The sequence below is a fragment of the Gouania willdenowi genome, chromosome 24 (genome assembly GCF_900634775.1).
Source record: "Gouania willdenowi chromosome 24, fGouWil2.1, whole genome shotgun sequence".
Taxonomy (NCBI): Eukaryota; Metazoa; Chordata; class Actinopteri; order Blenniiformes; family Gobiesocidae; genus Gouania; species Gouania willdenowi.
In genome coordinates this window covers 8,812,574-8,831,556 of record NC_041066.1, presented here as the reverse complement: position 1 = coordinate 8,831,556, position 18,983 = coordinate 8,812,574, and the positions used below count along the sequence as shown (strand labels likewise).

Sequence of the window (18,983 nt, the reverse complement as noted above, 5' to 3'; positions counted from 1 at the left end):
GAAAAAAAAAACAAAGCTTTTCTCTTTTAACACTGAAAATTGCTTTAGACAGCTTCTAATTCTAATTACATTAAGTTCATTTTGTCTTTTTTTTTTTTTTTTTTAAATAATGTTATGGTTTCATTTATTCAGACAACTATTCAGGAAATTTACTTTCATCTCCTGACATTTTTCAACTGCCAACTGTCAGTCTTCCTCAGAGGCAACTACTGATTGCTTTGATGTATCCCTATGAGTTCTTTCATAAGGAAAGCAGTATCGATTGATTGCTTTCATGTGCCCTTATGAAAGTGATCTCAGGTTGGCCATGCCCAGAAAGAAATCATAAGGACCATCATAAGAGTTTTTAAAGATTTAATTATCATTGATCAACCTGATATTGGATGGTATTATTGTTTGTAAACACAGACAGATTTGTTGTGATCAATGTGTAAAACCACGTGATCACAAGTTCTTTTTTTATTTATTTATTATATTGCCCACCAGACAGACAAAATCACAAAAAATACACTGCACGTTTCCGTAAAACCAAGGCTAAACGAAATAAAACTAAAGAAAAAAACAACAAATCTTTCTGCAATAAAGATAGGGTTACAAACGTAAATCAGAAAAAGTAATAAATAATAATTGGTCAAAGAAAATGAGTCACCTTTCAGATTGAGAGATAAGACATATTACAAAAGTGAAGCAAAACCTGTATGATGATGGCATATATATGTATATATACACACTTATACACATACGTATATGCATACATACAGTACAAGCACATATATACACCATGCACATGTGGGCAGATACATACTGTATGAGCACAGTTTATCTTATTCTATAAATGCATATTATGAAAGCTTTAGGATGATTTATTAATTTTGATGTAGATATTAAACCCCTAGAGTAGAGGTAGCCGACCTTTCGGGTCATGTCCTCATTTTGATATCACAAATGTCCGCCCACCCCAAAGGCATTTTTATTTACTATTAGTTTTTGATTATGTTTATCAAAGTGTGTTACAAATACAGAGTAGCCAGGATTAGTGCACAAAGTGACAAATATGCCATCTCAGATGTTTTTACACTGCATTTTACTTGAACTAGATTTATATTTGAGAAAGTTTAAGTATAGGATACAGATATTTTATATTCATTGCGTGAATAATTCCATTTTAATCCGTTTTTACCTAAGGTTTTTTTTTTTTAACAATTACTTGACACTTCAAACGACCCCATTTTAATTCCAGGCGACTCCATTTGGGGTCCCAACCCCAAGGTTGAAAACACTGTCCTAGAAATTTACGACGGTCTAAAAGATAATAAATCAGCTTGGAATCGTTTCCAAAAAAAAGCGAATTGCATAAAGCTCTAGGACAAGGCCTGAACAGATTTATATACATAAACCTAAAAAAGAGAAATATATATAAGTTTAATAAACAATGATGTCAAATTGTTTGCAGTGATTTTTGCAAAAACAAAAACAAACAAAAAACCCTTTGTTTTATTGACTTAATAATTATTAACATTATTATTTTGATATGATTGATTATAAAGAATGTCTACCATCTGAAACTCTCATTCGATAACACATTATGGAAGTAGACCGGCGCATGCGCAGATAGTCATCGCCGTACTGTCCAATGTAGTGTATGTGCAGCTGGTTTGTTAGCATTCCTCTTTAAACAGAGAACATGAAACCCCTTTATGTCATATTGCGCCAGTAGAACCACCTACACAGCGTTCATGAAAACGGACACGAAGCAGAGCAACAATGGCTGGCGGTGAGGCAGAATTTGAACCTTATTAGCCACTTGGCATGCTAATGTTAGCCGGTAGTGTCGTGGCTGGTATTTAAACACAGAAAAATGCTGAGCTTCGTGTGCTAGCTGGGTGTTTTTAGAGTTGTTTTTTAAATGCAACGTACTCAATGTTTTATTTTTCAGAAAATGTCAGCGTGCTCTTCAAAGTGTACTGCCTGGTGGTGATGACGCTGGTGGCGGCTACATACACGGTGGCTCTCCGCTACACCAGGACCACCTCCTCTGGGGAAATGTACTTCTCCACCACGGCCGTTTGTCTGGCTGAGGTCATAAAGTTATTCCTGAGTCTGGGCATGTTGATAAAGTGAGTAAACTGGAAACATTTATTTTAATTTTTGAATGGCTAGAACTAGAGGTGGGCGATACGGACCAAAACTCATATCTCCACGTTTTCTCAAAATGGTGATATACGATATTTCCTCATTCAGAGCCAGCCGGTTTCAGAATTTCTACCCCCCTCAGTGCCGGCCGTTTTTGAGCATTTTGACTGATTTTTAAAGACCCATAGAATATTTTGAAGTACTATGACAATCTGAATTCTGAAAGATTAAAGTCTCTAATTTCATCAGAAAAAAACATTTTGTTTCTTGCTTGTTTTATTCTTCTGTAATAGAGGCAAGTTTGTGACAAAAAGCAGAGAAAAAAGTATTTTTCTGAAAAAAAATCTTAGTGACTTTGAAGCAAATTTTTTTTTTTTTGCTTTAGGGACACCTCAACATTGTTTCCTCATATAAAACTACAAAGACAACACTGAGACTGTCTTTTGATGACAAAATTATTAAAGTTTTGCTATCTGGGCCAGAATTGAATGGATTTCATACTGTATTTTTGCATTCCGTCAAGTTTCTCCCCCCGTCAGTCATACAAAAGTAACTTCCTCTTCATCCCGACACGCAGAGCTGATCGTCTGTCCCAGTTAGTTGATGGTTTTATCTTGAGATCGCAACATTATCAATAATCCACTCATGTCCAAACATGTTCTTTGTTAGTATGAGGAGCTGTGAGCCGCTGGATTCTCGATATCACTCCGTAGCGCCATAATCTCCCTCGTCCCTGCTTCTTCCTCTTTAGCTAATGGTAGCATCAGTGGCTAAGCTCTCATCTAAAGGTGTGCTGCTGCAACTTTCAGGGCACGGTTGGTTACTAAATCACTATACAGCTTAGATATTGATGAGGGACCGCCGCCAGGGTGTATTTTAGTACACTAGTGGCACTGAATGTGTTAATATCGATATTTTAGCTCTATAAACTCAAAAGACAATTCTGGGCTAAAGTTGCTGATGAAAAATGCCTCACAGGCACATTTATTAACAAATAGCTGCACAATATGTGCCACTTTTGGCTTTTTCTCTTCTTATGCTGCGTTCACACCGGATGCATCTCGAAATGTCCGTACGTCCAGATTACTTAGAAAGTCATGGGATGGATGCGTCCCAGATGCGAAATCTTTCCTGTGCGGTCCAATCCGCATGTCAAAAGGGTTGGCCGTGTGAGCGCGCTCCCAATTTTACGCACATTTGCTGTTTACAGCTCCATGCACGCTGGAGGTTCAATTCGTTCCACACATATCTAGTAGGGATATAACGATTCACTCAAGTCCCGATACGATTCGATTCACGATACTGGGTTCACGATACAATTCTCTCACAATTTATTTAACAAAATGGGACTGTAGACAAATGACTGAAAAATACTGTACTTTTCCTTTTATATTTCATTGTCTAAAGAATCCTTTGATAAACTATTCAAAACAATGCAAAACAGTCATTGCATTGTATTTATTTCAGATATTTGTTTGGACCAGTAGAGGGCGCTGGTAACCCAGTGGTCGGTTGGCATGTAGTTTTCTAGCGGTGAAGAAGAGATGCTATGCTAGCAGACAGAGCTAATAGAAAAATGTGACTTTTACAGATATTTAACATGTTTAAAAGTAGAAGGCGGCCAGAAAAAAAGTATTAGCAGATTCCGCAGATTGAATATTCACTATTATTTCTACATGAAATTGAAAGTGCTTTGAAACCAAAGAGAATTTCTGTGTATTTGCAGTTGGGTGTTCACTGTTCAGTTCATGCCATATGAGACTCATCCACTTAAGCACACTGAGTAATATGAGCTCTTTTTCTCTTTGTTTGCTTTCCTAGAGAATCAAGAGGCTTCAGCAGGTTCAAGAGTTCAATAGTGGACGAGACTTTGAGTGCCAAAGAGCTGCTGAAGCTGAGCGTGCCATCGGTGGTGTACGCCATCCAAAATAACATGGCCTTTGTTGCATTAAGTAACCTGGATGCAGCAGTTTACCAGGTACAGCCAGTCCCTTAAACATTCTTTTCTTGGCTCCTTTCTTTGAGGACGGGTGTGGTTTAAAGCAATTATCATTTTTTTTTTATAGATGTTAAGTACCTAATACGTTCCTTGTTGAGGACGTTAACTTCTATCAAAAAACAGTAAACCTAACTAAAATCTACACTTATTGTAGATTGGGGGAAAACAACAAAGCTATTCTTTAAACGAACTTGTGACGTTATGCTATATTCTTGTTTTTAGCTCAAGTCATAACTGTTTAATGCTCTTATATAAAATGCTTGCATTAATTCAAGTTTATATAGGAAGGAGTGAAAAGACACACAGAGATGTCATTTACTGTTGGTCAAAGAAAAACATGCACTGCATTTTTGGAGCTTTAATTTCTTTTTAAAGCGGAATAAAACACATAATTCCTAACGCAAATTTAATTCAGAATTAAAGTTAATTCCAAATTAAGTGGCTGGTTTATTCCATTTTTTATTCCGAATTAGATAATTCCTCTTTCTTGTAAACACTTAACTTGGTTAAAGCCAAGCTGCTGCTTCAAAACCAATAAAATAATAAAAAAAAATGTGTGGTCGTCTGTGTTATCGCCGACAATAAAAGGTTTGTTGTGTGTTTCTCCTGATAAACATGATACGTCATGTTCCCCCCCGTGCAATCAGAGCCCTCCCAACCTCCAGACCTAAAGCGGAATTATCTAAAGCGGGATAAACCAGATTTCCATGTAAACCTCAGTTAGGGAATCACTATTTCTATGTAAACACGAAGCAGAACACTTTAATTCAGAATAAGTAATTCTGAATTGGAAAAACAGCATGTACCCGTGGCCACTGTTGCGTTTTTTTTCTTCTTCTCATTCTGAATTTAAAGAAACCCAAAACTAGTTAGGTCAATTTTTTTTCCTCTCTGTTTTACAGCCCATGTATTTTTTTAAGAAGTTTTGCTATATATATATATATATATATATATTTCTTTATTTAGTATAATCTTAATTTTTTTATTTTTACTGAAGTTAAAATTACATTCCAAACTCTATTGTAACTGTTCTCTTTAGATTACCTTGACATTTTTTTAGTTAGATAAATAAATGAATGAAGGCCTATTGATATAGATCTAGATTCTATGACCTCAGGACTCTTCTTTGTTGGTTTGTGTCTAAAGTATCTTTTTTCATACATTGTTTTCTATTAATTATTAAATTGCAGCTCAAAAGCTGAATTATTTAGAGTTTTACGTGGAATTGTTACTTTGCCTTCCTGTGTCTAGGTGACCTATCAGCTGAAGATCCCGTGCACGGCGCTGTGTACAGTCTTTATGCTGAACCGCTCTCTGGGCCGGCTGCAGTGGTTCTCCGTCTCCATGCTCTGCTTAGGCGTCATACTGGTGCAGTGGAAACCTCCAGAGGTCACTAAAGTTCAGGTGGGAGCAGCAGGAGGTTAAGGGGGGTTTATGATTTTGCTTTGTGTGTTTTTAATTTTCTTATAACATATATTTTCTTGTCATTTAGGTCGAGCAGAACCCGGTTATTGGGTTTGTTGCTGTCGCTATTGCCGTTCTTTGCTCTGGATTTGCTGGTAATTTTCTTTTCTTCTACTTTTCGGAAAACTTGTGACCAGGGTATGTTTTAGGATCTTCTAGTGAACTCAGCTTTTCAACAGATGGCATTTGTTTGGCCAAAAAAATGTAATGATTTATTTTTGTAGAAGTAGGGTTTTTTGTGTTTACCTACAGAAAATGCATTTTATTTTTCTTTCACTTGCATCCTTTGATTAAAGACTCCAAAAACACACAAGATTACTAAAATAACAGAAAAACGTGTAAAACAACAACAAATATACACATAATGACTCCAAAAATAACAATAAAATATACAAAAACACACTAACCCTTTGTTTTTCTTGTATTAATGTTCAGATTGGTCAATATTCTAAATGCTGACATGAATGTTTTTTAACTTGGCCCTCGGATCTTGACGGTCACATTTTTGTGGCCCTGCTGTTATAACATTTCTGTTATAAATGTTTTCTATTTAACCTAAACCTTTATTTGGGTCATGGCTTGTAAACAAAGGGTAAACCACCACCACAATGACCTAATTTGTTTTAACAGTGAAAGTGTTTGTGAATATGTGCTCACTAATGGTTTGTGTTTCTCTCTGATTGAGGCGTATATTTTGAGAAAGTTCTGAAGAGTTCCAACCAATCTCTGTGGGTTAGGAACATCCAGATGTATCTGTCGGGCATCTTGGTCACCCTCTTTGGTGTTTACATTAACGACGGCGACCAGGTGTTGGAGAAAGGCTTCTTCTATGGTTACACACCGTGGGTGTGTTTTGTAATATGTGAGTATAGGACACAGCCTGAAGAGCTTTGTTCTTTATGACCTTTTCCACTGACGCTGGTGTTGTGTTTCCAGTCCTGGCCAGTATGGGCGGTCTGTACACATCAGTGGTGGTGAAATACACAGACAACATCATGAAGGGTTTCTCAGCTGCAGCTGCCATTGTTCTCTCAACTGTAGCGTCTGTCATCTTGTTTGGACTGAAGATCAGTAAGTCACAAACACACTTAAGAGTTTACACAAACATGCATTAATGAGGAATGTCACGGTGTTGACGATATCGTGATGCCGCAGTATTAAAAGTGCCTCAATATTGTTGTGGTTTTGTCACGGTATAAAATAATGAGCTGTTGCGCTTAAAGTTAAGTTTTTTGGTTGGCTGTTGCCTAGGGTTGGGGTCAATTACAAGTATGTATTCAATTATCCTTGTTCAATTATAATTCAATTATGATTATGCTGACCAGCATTTTTTTTAAATTACAATAATTTTTTTTCCCCCTTAAAGTCAATTACAATTACGCTCTCCGTTTGTTAATGTCTTAACCATGTCTTAAATCAGCTGTAAAATGCACTGAACAATTTTCTGTCATCTAATATGTTTCTCATCTCTTGGTTACCTTGTTAGGCTGAAATCAAGGCTATACACCTTGATTTTTTTTTTTTTTTAATAAAAAAAAACTTCATAATCTAGCTCAAAACAGCCAATCCATGATTTAAAAAAAAAAAAACCCTGTCCTTTACGAGGTACAACAGACCATGATTCATGCTGAACAACTGTAATACCTACTACTTGTGTGGGTGTCCAGATTCACAAGGTGCTTATTCACCATGACATCTGAGGAATGCACACCCCAACCAACCCTGATTAAAATGTTGGGATCATAGTCTATTCACATACTGTAAAAAGAATGGACAATGCATGCTCACGGGGCAGTGAAGCTTTTATTTTTAGAGCTCCCCCTGCTGACTGGCTGCAGTATAGGTCATAAACCCGCCTCTTCAATGATAACGGATGGGATGTGGGTCAAACTGTAAAGTTAAAATACCCGTCACATGTCTTTTTTTTATCCAAACCTAATCTTCACTGTGATCATTAGTTATTATCCTACATTGTGTTCAAGTGCTCATTTTTCTTTGAAGTTTATTTTAAAGAAGTTATTTGAGGTTGAAAAAACAAGATTTGACGTCATGTATGATGATGATTGACGGTCATTGGTAGAATTTCCAGTGAGAAAGATACTTATGTTCTTGGCTGGGCTGCGTAAGTCATTGGGGCAGTACACTAAATGGGCGGGGCGTGTTACCAGGGCTCCTCGCACCAGGCCCTACTGCCTAGACTCTGGCTCCAAATGACGTCAAACTTGCCAGATGGCACTGGCAGCGCCCCTAAGCGCCATATTTTGGCTTCAAGAATGTTGAGTGGGCAGCCCAGGCCGAGCCAGGTCATGCATGTGTGAAACTATTGGGGGTAGGGATGTAACGATTCACTCAACTCCCGATACGATTCGATTCACGATACTGGGTTCAAGATACGATTCTCTCACGATTTATTTTACAAAATGGGACTGTAGACAAATGATGCTTGAAAAATATTCCTACAAAATACTGTACTATTTTCCTTTTATTTTCATTGTCAAAAGAGTCCCTTGACAAACTATTCAAAACAATGCAATTTAACTAAAAATAAATATTGAATGAAATAAAGGAATAATGCAAATGAAGAAGAAGCCTATTAATTTAAATTCTGGTTCTATAGTAAACAATGCAAAACTGCATAATAGTTATTTTTCTTTCTAAAAGTGCAACTGAAAATGTATTTTGTGCCTTAACAATTGGACTTTAAAAAAAAAAAAACCAGTCTGCACTGTATTTACGTCAGATATTTGTTTGGATCAGCAGAGGGCGCTGGTTACCCAGTGTTTGGTTGGGATGCAGCTATTCTGTGCAGTGAAAAAGAGGTGCTATGCTAGCAGTCAGAGCTAATAGAAAAACGTGACTTTTACAGATATTCAAGTGATATTACATTTCTTTCGGTGCTAAAGGGCTAAGGAATCATTTATGAACATGATTAAGAGTATAAGGCGGCCAGAAAGAAAGTAGTAGCAGATTCCGCCCACCGCCTCAGCATTTGGACAAGAGAATTTTTAACTGCCTTACGATTAATCGTTACATCCCTAATTGGGGGCCCATTGTGAGGCTTGTTTAAGTGTTAAATTCCTTGTTAAAGAGACCCTTGGTAGTCGCACATCTAGGCAGGGACAAGGCTGGCCAAGAGCAGTGAGTGCTGTGTGTAAGCCAAAGTGTTTTTATTGAATTTTCATGCTAATTACAATTACAAAGTCAATTATCTAAAATCAATTACAATTACAACGGCAATGAATTTTTTCAAGTACAATTTCAATTATAATTAGGCCGTAATTGTAATTCATTATAATTTACCCCAATCCTGCCTGTAGCGGACATTTTCAGAGTAAACTACAAGTACCATTATGCATTGCGTTGGCGTCATAGGTTACAGGCGGCTGAGCCAATGGCGTGGTACGACATGCGAGGCTGCACCAGAGTGAGGTGGAAATGGAGGAGTTAGTTGATCTTGTGCATGATGCAGTGACTACAAGTCAGAGGAGTGGAAACATTTTGGTTTCACCGCAACAATAAAGGAGAAAAGGTGAACATTATGCAAACACTTCTAGTGTTTGTACCGTGCACTGCTCTTCTGGAAATACGAGCAACATGAGAAGGCACTTAACAACCTGACATCCCAAAAAGTTTAAAGGTCAAGTTGCACGTGGGTGTGCCTGTCAGTGGAGCAGATCTGTGTGTGTTAAGACCTGGGTTCAGTCCAACACAGTGACCGTGACAGGTAGCGAGGTTTATGTTTACAGTGCAGGTAGTTGATAAAGTACAGCTCTCCAACACCAACATAGCCTGTTGTTTCTGCGCGGTTCCACTTTTATCTGAGGATTTAATACTGGAGGAGGAGCTACATTCAGCTCTGGAGAGTAAGGACCTCCCCTGTGTCCCCCAACCACGGTTGGGAGATGAAAACAGTAAAGGTTTTAACAAGAGAATTACAACAGTACTCGGTCCGTGAATAGATATTTATCTGCTTTTGGCTTGCAGTGTACCGGCGGGCGGAATCTGCTACTATTTTCTTTCTGGCCGCCTTCTACTCTTACATGTTAATGTTACATGTTGATAAATGATTCCTTACCCCTTTAGCACCGAAAGAATATTTGTAATATTACGTGAATATCTGTAAAAGTCACGTTTTTCTATTAGCTCTGTCTGCTAGCGTAGCATCTCTTCTTCACTGCTAGATTAGCTGCATGCCAACCAACCACTGGGTTACCAGCGCCCTCTGCTGGTCCAAACAAATATCTGACGTAAATCAGTGCAATGACGTTTTTTTTTTTTTTTTTTTTTTTGTTTTTTTTTGTTGAAGTCCAATTGTTAAGACACAAAATACATTTTCAGTTGCACTTTTAAAAAGAAAAAGAACTATTATGCAGTTTTGCATTGTTTACTATAGAACCAGAATTTAAATTAGTAAGCTGCTTCTTCATTTGTATTATTCCTTTGTTTATTTCATTCAAGATTTATTTTTAGTTAAATTGCATTGTTTTGAATAGTTTATCAAGGGATTCTTTTGACAATTAAAAATAAAAGGAAAATAATACAGTATTTTCTATTTTTTTTCCCAAAAAAGATAAAGGAATATTTTTCAGTCATCGTTTGACTACAGTCCCATTTTGTAAAATAAATCGTGAGAGAATCGTATCGTGAACCCAGTATTGTGAATCGAATCGTATCGGGAGTTGAGTGAATCGTTACATCCCTAATTTCTAAAGACACAATCTATCTTGAAAAAAGGAAATTTGCTATTAAAATAGACGTGTGTGCCATGTTTTTCATTGCCTGTGGGTGGAACACGGACCCTCAGCATCGAAAATAAACACCAAAGGGGTACCCCATGCGTCGAATACTGATGCTAAGGGGTCCTGACCGATGGTCAATATGTGACGAGTTGAGGATGAGACTGTGTTACTCTAACGTGTGATGCACTCAAGGCGCTCAGGCTTCTCAGCATTAGTGATAAGTCTCCACGAATTGATACTGTAAGTGCTGCTGCTCATGTCTGTGTAAAGGATCAGCTTCACTGGCTCCGCCGTATGTTCTTTGATTGACAGACCAAAGTCATTCTGCTGAAAACATTATGAAATAAAAAGGCCATTGTGGAAATAGATGTTTAAGAACAATAAAATGTATTTCATAATATTATTACTGTATTTAACAATTTAATGGCCATATTATATATTTGTCTGTTATTTATCAAAATGGTATTTATTTCAAAATGACTCTTTTGGGCTTCCATACATTTAAGGTGATAATCATTTGTTTATCACCTCAACCGTTGCGTCGCATTGGGTCACAAACACGTCAGACCAAGTCAAAGGCAATACAATATCTACTCCCTGGGTGCCTGCACTGCAGTGTTTCCTGTGGAGGCGCAGCACCGGCAGCAGGTACTTCCTGGAGGGGACGTTTCAGAGTTTGATGTAAAGTTGTCGTTACATAGTGACAGCTTTAGCAAATATGACAAAAAGTCACTTTTATAAGAGTTGCAGACTGTACCTTTAAGCTCAGCAATTTTGCAGCTTTTGGATTAAAAGGGACGTAACATTTCATCAACATACTGTATACAAGATTAAATGGCAATACATAATGTTTTTTAATTCAGAATTAATCATTCTGAGTTAAAGTATTCCGCTTTGCGGTTACGTTAAATTGGTGATTCCGAATTGAGGTTTATGTAGAAAACACATTTATTTGCCTTTATTCATTTCTGCTTTAGGTCTGGGGGTTGGTAAGGGTTCTGATTGGACAGGGGGCGAATGTATCACGTCTACTGGAAAAAAAAAACACAACAAACCTTTTCTTTTTGTCTAAAACATAGAACGACCACTGATAAGAGGCTATAGTGGGGCATGAAAGACATATATTTTTTCCGAGGTAAGGCAAAAGTGAGGTATGAAAATATATATATATATGTATTTTTTTTTTTTTTTTTTTTTTTTTTGAGCTAAAGCTATAGTGAAGAATAAAATTATATTTGTTTTCTGAGGTAAGGCTATATTGAGGCATGAAAATATATATATATATATATACTGTATATTTTTTGAGTTAAGGCTATAGTGAGGCATAAAAATATATATTTATTTTTTGAGGTAAGGCTATAGTAAGGTATAAAAATTTATATATTTTTTTTGAGGTAAGGCTATAGTGAGGAATAAAAATATATATATACTGTATATTATTTTTTTTTGAGGTAAGGCTATAATGAGTCAAAAAAAAATATTTTTTTTTCTGAGGTAGGGCTATAGTGAGGCATAAAAATATATTTTTTTGAGGTAAGGCTATAGTGAGGCATATATATATATTTATTTTTATTTTTCTGAGGTAAGGCTATAGTGAGGCATAAAAATTAATTATTTTTTTGGTAAGGTTACAGTGAGGCATATATATATATGTATTTCTGTGGTAAGGTTATAGTGAGGCAATAATATTTTTTTATATAGATATATTTTTTTTTTTCGAGGTAAATCTATAGTGAGGCATAAAATAGGAATATATATATATATATATATATATTTTTTTTTTAGGTAAAGCTATAGTGAGGTATAAAAATATATATATTTTTTCGAGGTAAAGCTATAGTGAGGCATAAATATATATATATATATTTTTTTTTTTTCTGAGGTAAGGCTATAGTGAGACATCAAAATTAATATTTATTTTTTTGGTAAGGTTATAGTGAGGCATAAATATATATATATAATTTTTTTTTTCTGTGGTAAGGCTATAGTGATACATTAATATTATTTTACATAGATATATATTTTTTTTTCGAGGTAAAGCTATAGTGAGGCATAAAATATAAATATATATATATATATATATATTTTTTTAGGTAAAGCTATAGTGATGTATAAAAATATATATTTTTTCTGAGGTAAGGATAAAGTGAGGTATAAATATATTTATATATACATATGTATTTTTTTCTCAGGTAAGGCTATAGTGAGGCATAAAAATATATATATTTTTTTTTTTTTTTGAGGTAAGGCTATCGTGAGGCATAAATATATATATCTATATATATTTATTTTTATTTTTCTGAGGTAAGGCTATAGTGAGGCATAAAAATTAATATTTATTTTTTTTTGGTAAGGTTACAGTGAGGCATAAATATATATATTTCTGTGGTAAGGCTATAGTGAGGCAATAATATTTTTTTATATAGATATATTTTTTTTTTCCGAGGTAAATCTATAGTGAGGCATAAAATAGGAGAATATATATATACAGTTGTGTGCGAAAGTCAGGGCACCCCTTTAAAAACAGCATATTTTATATATTTAAAAAGTTATATTCATATTTACTGTCTCTCTGGTATATGGGAAAAAAAGACAATATTGTCAGGAAACATTAATGCATAGTTACATTTTATTTTATAAATTGAACAAAATTACAAAAATGAAGCTATAGTGAGGTATAAAAATATATATTTTTTCTGAGGTAAGGCTAGAGTGAGGCATAAAAATATATATATATTTTTTTTTAGGTAAAGCTATAGTGAGGTATACAAATATATATATTTTTTCGAGGTAATGCTAGAGTGAGGCATAAATATATATATATATATATATTTTTTTTTTTTGTTTTTTTGAGGTAAGGCTATAGTGAGGAATGAAATATATATATTTTTTCCGAGGTAAGGCTATAGTGAGGTATAAAAATATTATTTTTTTTGTCTGAGGTACGGCTGTCATGAGTCATAAAAATACATATTTTTCTGAGGTATAAAAGTATATTTTTCTGAGGTAAGGCTATAGTGAGGCACAAAAAAAAATGTATTTTCTTTTTAAATAAATATATAATTTTTTGAGGTAAGGCAATAGTGAGGCATAAATATATATATCTATATATATATTTATTTTTGTTTTATTTTTCTGAGGTAAGGCCATAGTGATACAAAAATAAATATTTATTTGAGATAATGTTGGGCATAAATATATGTATATTTATTTTATTTTTTTTTCTGAGGTAAGGCTGTAGTGAGGCATAAATATTATTTTATATAGATATATATTTTTTTCTGAGGTAAATCTATAGTGAGGCATAAAAATATATATTTTTTGAGGTAAGGCTATATTGAGGCATAAATATATATATATATATATATTTTTTTTTCTGAGGTAAGGCTATAGTGAAGCATTAATTTTTTTTTTTTTTAAGGTAAGGCTATATTGAGGCATAAAAATATATATTTTTATTTTTCTGAGGTAAGGCTATATTGAGGCATAAAATATATATTTTTTGAGGTGAGGTTATAGTGAGGCATAAATATATATATATATATATATATATTTTTTTTTTTTTTTTATTCTGAGGTAAGGCTATAGTGAGTCATAAAAATATATATATATATATTTTTAAGGTAAATGTAGAATTTTTTTGAGGTATAGCTATAGTGAGGTATAAAAATGTATATTTTTTCTGAGGCAAGGCTATAGTGAGGCATATATATATATATATTTTTTTTTTCTGAGGTAAGGCTATAGTGAGTAATAAAAATATGTAGGTAAATACGTAATTTTTTGAGGTAAGGCTATAGTGAGGCATAAATATATATATATATATATATATATATTTTTTATTTTTATTTTTCTGAGGTAAGGCTATATTGAGGCATAAATATATGTATATATATATATTTTTTTTTTTCTGAGGTAAGGCTATAGTGAGGCATAAAATATATATTTTTTGAGGTAAGGTTATAGTGAGGCATAAATATATATATATATATTTTTTTATTTTTTATTCTGAGGTAAGGCTATAGTGAGGCTGGCATGAAAAAAACATTTTTTTTTTCTGAGGTAAAGCTATAGTGAGTCATAACAATATATTTTTTCTGAGGCATAAAATATATATTTTTTTGAGGTAAGGCTATAGTGAGGCATAAAAATGTGTATATATATTTTTAGGTAAATATATAATTTTTTTGAGGTAATACTATAGTGAGGCATAAATATATTTATATATACATGTATGTAATTTTTTTCTGAGGTAAGGCTATAGTGAGGCTTAAAAAAAAATAATTTTTTTTTGAGGTAAACCTATAGTGAGTCATAAAGATATATATTTTTTCTTAGGTAAGGCTATAGTGAGTCATAAAAATATATATATATATTATTTAGGTAAATATGTAATTTTTTTGAGGTAAGGCAATAGTGAGGCATGTATGTATATATATATATATATATATTTTTTTTTTTTTTCTGCGGTAAGGCTATAGTGAGGCATATTTATATATATATATATTTAGGTAAAGCTATAGTGAGGTATAAAAATATATATTTTTTCTGAGGTAAGGCTATAGTGAGTCATGCATATATATTTTTTGAGGTAAGGCTATAGTGAGTCATGAATATATATTTTTCGAGGTAAGGCTATAGTGAGGCATAAAAAAATATATATATATTTTTTTTTTTTTTTTTTTTGAGGTAAGGCTATAGTGAGGTATAAATATATATATATATATATATATTTATTTTATTTTTATTTTTTTTGAGGTAAGGCTATAGTGAGGCATAAATATATGTGAGGCATGAAATATAGATATTTTTTCCGAGGTAAGGCAGGTATAAAAATATAATTTTTTTTGTCTGAGGTATGGCTGTAATGAGTCATAAAAATATATATTTTTTCTGAGGTAAGGCTATAGTGAGGCATAAAAATATATTTTTCTGAGGTCAGGCTATAGTGAGGCATAAAAAAAATACATTTTTTTTTTAGGTAAATATATAATTTTTTGAGGTAAGGCAATAGTGAGGCATAAATATATATATCTGTATATATATTTATTTTTGTTTTGTTTTTCTGAGGTAAGGCCATAGTGAGACATAAAAATAAATAATTTTTTGAGATAATGTTATAGTTGGGCATAAATATATGTATATATGTGTGTATATATATATTTTTTTTTTTTCTGAGGTAAGGCTGTAGTGAGGCATAAATATTATTTTATATAGATATATTTTTTTTTCTGAGGTAAAGCTATAGTGAGGCATAAAAATATATATTTTTTGAGGTAAGGCTATATTGAGGCATAAATATATGTATATATATATATTTTTTTTTTTTTCTGAGGTAAGGCTATAGTGAGGCATAAAATATATATTTTTTTGAGGTAAGGTTATAGTGAGGCATATATATATATATATATATATTTTTTTTTTTTCTGAGGTTCGGCTATAATGAGGCATTAAATATATATTTTTTCTGAGGTAAGGCTTTAGTGAGTCATGAAAATACATATATATTTTTTAGGTAAATATATAATATTTCTGAGGTAAGGCTATAGTGAGGGATAAAAATATTTATTTTTTCTGAGGTAAGGCATAAAAATTTTTTTTTTTGAGGTAAGGCTATAGTATGGCATGAATATGAATATATATATAAAGCTATAGTGAGGTATAAAAATTTATATATATTTTCTGAGGTAAGGCTATTTGAGGCATAAAAATATATATATATATATATATTTTTTTTTTAGGTAAGGCTATAGTGAGGCATAAATATATATTTTTTTTAGGTAAGGCTATAGTGAGGTATAAAAATTTATATATTTTTTCTGAGGTAAGGCTATTTGAGGCATAAAAATATATATATATATATATTTTTTTTTAAGGTAAGGGTATAGTGAGGCATATATATATATATATATATATATATATATATATATATATATATATATTCTTTCTGAGGTAAAGCTATAGTGAGTAATAAAAAATATATGTATTTGTTTTTAGGTAAATATATAATTTTTTTAGGTAAAGCTATAGTGAGGCATAAATGTATTTATATATGCATATATGTATTTTTTTTCTGAGGTAAGGCATAAAAATATAGAGAGATATATATATTTTTCTGAGGTAAGGTTATAGTGAGGCATAAATATATATATATATATATATATATATATATATATATATATATATATATATATATTTAGGTAAAGCTAGTGAGGCATAAAAATATATATATATTTTTTTTTCTGAGGTAAGACAAATATATTTATATATACATATATGTATTTTTTTCTGAGATAATGCTATAGTGAGGCATGGAAGAAGAAAAAAAAGATTGTTTTTTTCCTCTGAGATAAGGCTAAATCACACAAACCTTTTTGGCTATAACATAGAAGAACACATAACTACTATTTTCACTTTCATGAGTGAAGTGGAAGGAGAACTTTCAGATGACCCGCGTGTCATTTATGAAGCTATGTGGTCTGGTGTAGGTCTTCATGTCCTTTGAGTAATTTTGAATATACACAAGATCAAGGAATTATTCCATTTAAAATTAAAATCACAATAAACCAGCCACTTAATTCGGATTTAAGTTTAATCAGACTGGCCGTTTTCATTGGGAATTGGGTGTTTACAAGGTTATTTTTAAAGAGGATTAAGCTTTTATTCTGAAAATAAAGGGGAATTAAAGCTCTAATGTAATTGTTGCCATTGTCATACATTTTAAGCATCTAAACTGTACTCAATCCTGTTCAGAAGAATATATTATAGCTGAACAAGCTATGTAAAACTCATGTGCTTAATAACATCTTATTTTGACATTTTCTTTCTTTCTTTCACAGCAATCACATTTAGCTCTGGTGCTATTCTCGTGTGTATTTCCATCTACTTGTATGGACTTCCAAAGCAGGACACGTCCAGAGTGGGTCAGCAACACACGGAAAAATCGGCCAAAGAGAAACCAATCACTGTGTGAACGATACACACGGAATGGGTTTGATCATGTTTTGAGACTGTGTCTGCACTGTACCAGTGTTACACATTAATGAAGGTTGGGAATAATGCTGTGAAGTTTCACTGCAGTTTGTGGAATTTGGATGTTTTTTTTGTCGAGTTAACAGGTTATTGCATTAAAGGGTATCGTTAAACAACAAGCTGACAATATCAGCTTCGCACATTAATCCTTGTGTTTGTAATATTTAAAATAAACATTAAAGGTTAGGAAAAGGGTTATAGCAACTTAATTAAAGAGGAAAAGCTGAGGACTCCTGTAGTAGTCCATATAAACACTGCAGAGGAATCAATGACCACATTATGTGTAACACCTGTGAATTATATGTTTGAGTGCTTAATTTGTACTGGTCATGTGGGAGACTTTGGTTGTTCTTTTCTTTTGGCCTTCAGTTTGCCTTAGTTTGTGTAATTGAAAGTGCAATGTGTAGATTTCTTCACACAAAAAAAATTGAAATGTGACAAAATGTATGAGTTATTTTATTTTAAAACTGATCAGACACTTGTTAAAAAGATGCCATCATTTCATAAATGGCCTTTGTTGAATGACAGCAGTGCAATAACACAAACAAAATCAATCCATACAGTTTATCCGTTTCTTTTACATCTTCTGGACGGGTGTGACTCCGAGGATCTTCATCCCATTGGACAGAACAGCCCGGGCGGCCATGAACAGTCGTATTCTTGCCTGTTGACATGCAGTAAACAATAACTATTACACACATTGGTTATTACTAACAAACATTAAAAATGCATCATTTAATTAACTGATTTGTGTGGTTAGATTGTTGTATACAAAGCAGTCAGACCAGCTGCCTTTGAACCTCTCCCACCAAAGGGTAATTTAATAATTTAGTTTCATTAAATATAATTGGAATATAATTAGACAGTCACCTGTGCAACTTCCTCCTCACTTCCTTTCACCTTCAGTTCTTTGTGCGCTGACGCGACCAGGTGACTGTAAGGTAATAAACCATCATTTATAGACGTTACGTTAGATAAAGACCATGTGAAAAGGTGACATCCTGTTTCTTACCACAGCTTCAGTAGAAAGTTAACGAGGTGTTTGGGTTGGAGATCCTGGGCTGATTGAATCAATACTTCATCATAGCTGCAAAACAAACGAGACAAATGTTAAGTTAATATTGACTCTCAGATATAGTGACAGCTGCCTTCACTGCCTATTGTTTGATAAAGAGGAGGACTCTGCGTACCGAAGAAGATGCTGCAGCACGGCGACACTGGTCTGCTCAGAAAGAAGGGAGGGGTTGAATGTAGACATCTTCACATCTTCATTTCTCTGCATCAAACTGCAGAAATCCAGATATAAATACTGGTTAATGTCCAGTTTCATCCATCATTCCACCATTTGTTGCTATAAGAAATACAAATATTCATAAATTACCACTGCTGTCATCAAGTCATGGCAAGAAGATTTAATAAAGTGGAGATCAACTACCAACATGATGACAGCATCTTTAAGAGGAAATATTTGTATGTCCATGTTTTTTTTTTTTCTAAAAATGACAATAAACTGTTGTAAATGGAAATAAAAATGGCCTAATACCTATTGTTGCTTATAGTAATTTAAAAATATAGCTATTGAGTTAGAAAGCTACTCCCAAGATTGAAGCCTATTG

General features: G+C 33.2%; 2 protein-coding genes across 4 annotated transcripts in view; one reads left to right on the top strand and one right to left on the bottom strand.

Moving 5' to 3' along the window:
• The first annotated feature begins 1,616 nt into the window (after positions 1–1,616).
• On the top strand, positions 1,617–18,110 carry slc35a1 (solute carrier family 35 member A1). Of its 2 annotated transcripts, XM_028439715.1 has the most exons (8): positions 1,617–1,774; positions 1,937–2,117; positions 3,955–4,111; positions 5,384–5,536; positions 5,625–5,691; positions 6,282–6,458; positions 6,533–6,667; positions 17,175–18,110. In XM_028439715.1, exons 1-8 carry the CDS (start codon positions 1,765–1,767, stop codon positions 17,306–17,308), a joined length of 1,014 nt encoding a protein of 337 aa, XP_028295516.1. In that variant the 5' UTR covers positions 1,617–1,764; the 3' UTR covers positions 17,309–18,110. The 2 variants fall into 2 exon arrangements, with proteins under 2 accessions (XP_028295516.1, XP_028295515.1); XM_028439714.1 differs by lacking the exon at positions 1,617–1,774 and having other exon boundaries at positions 1,921–2,117.
• rars2 (arginyl-tRNA synthetase 2, mitochondrial) overlaps positions 17,805–18,983 on the bottom strand; it is a 13,915-nt gene continuing 12,736 nt past the window's right edge. For both annotated transcript variants that reach the window (XM_028439712.1, XM_028439713.1), the window contains 4 exons: positions 18,558–18,653; positions 18,380–18,454; positions 18,238–18,301; positions 17,805–18,031 (listed from right to left, as the gene is read on the bottom strand). In XM_028439712.1, the coding sequence (XP_028295513.1) occupies positions 17,945–18,031; positions 18,238–18,301; positions 18,380–18,454; positions 18,558–18,653 (322 nt within the window). In that variant the 3' untranslated portion in view covers positions 17,805–17,944. The remainder of the gene's footprint in view (positions 18,032–18,237; positions 18,302–18,379; positions 18,455–18,557; positions 18,654–18,983) is intronic.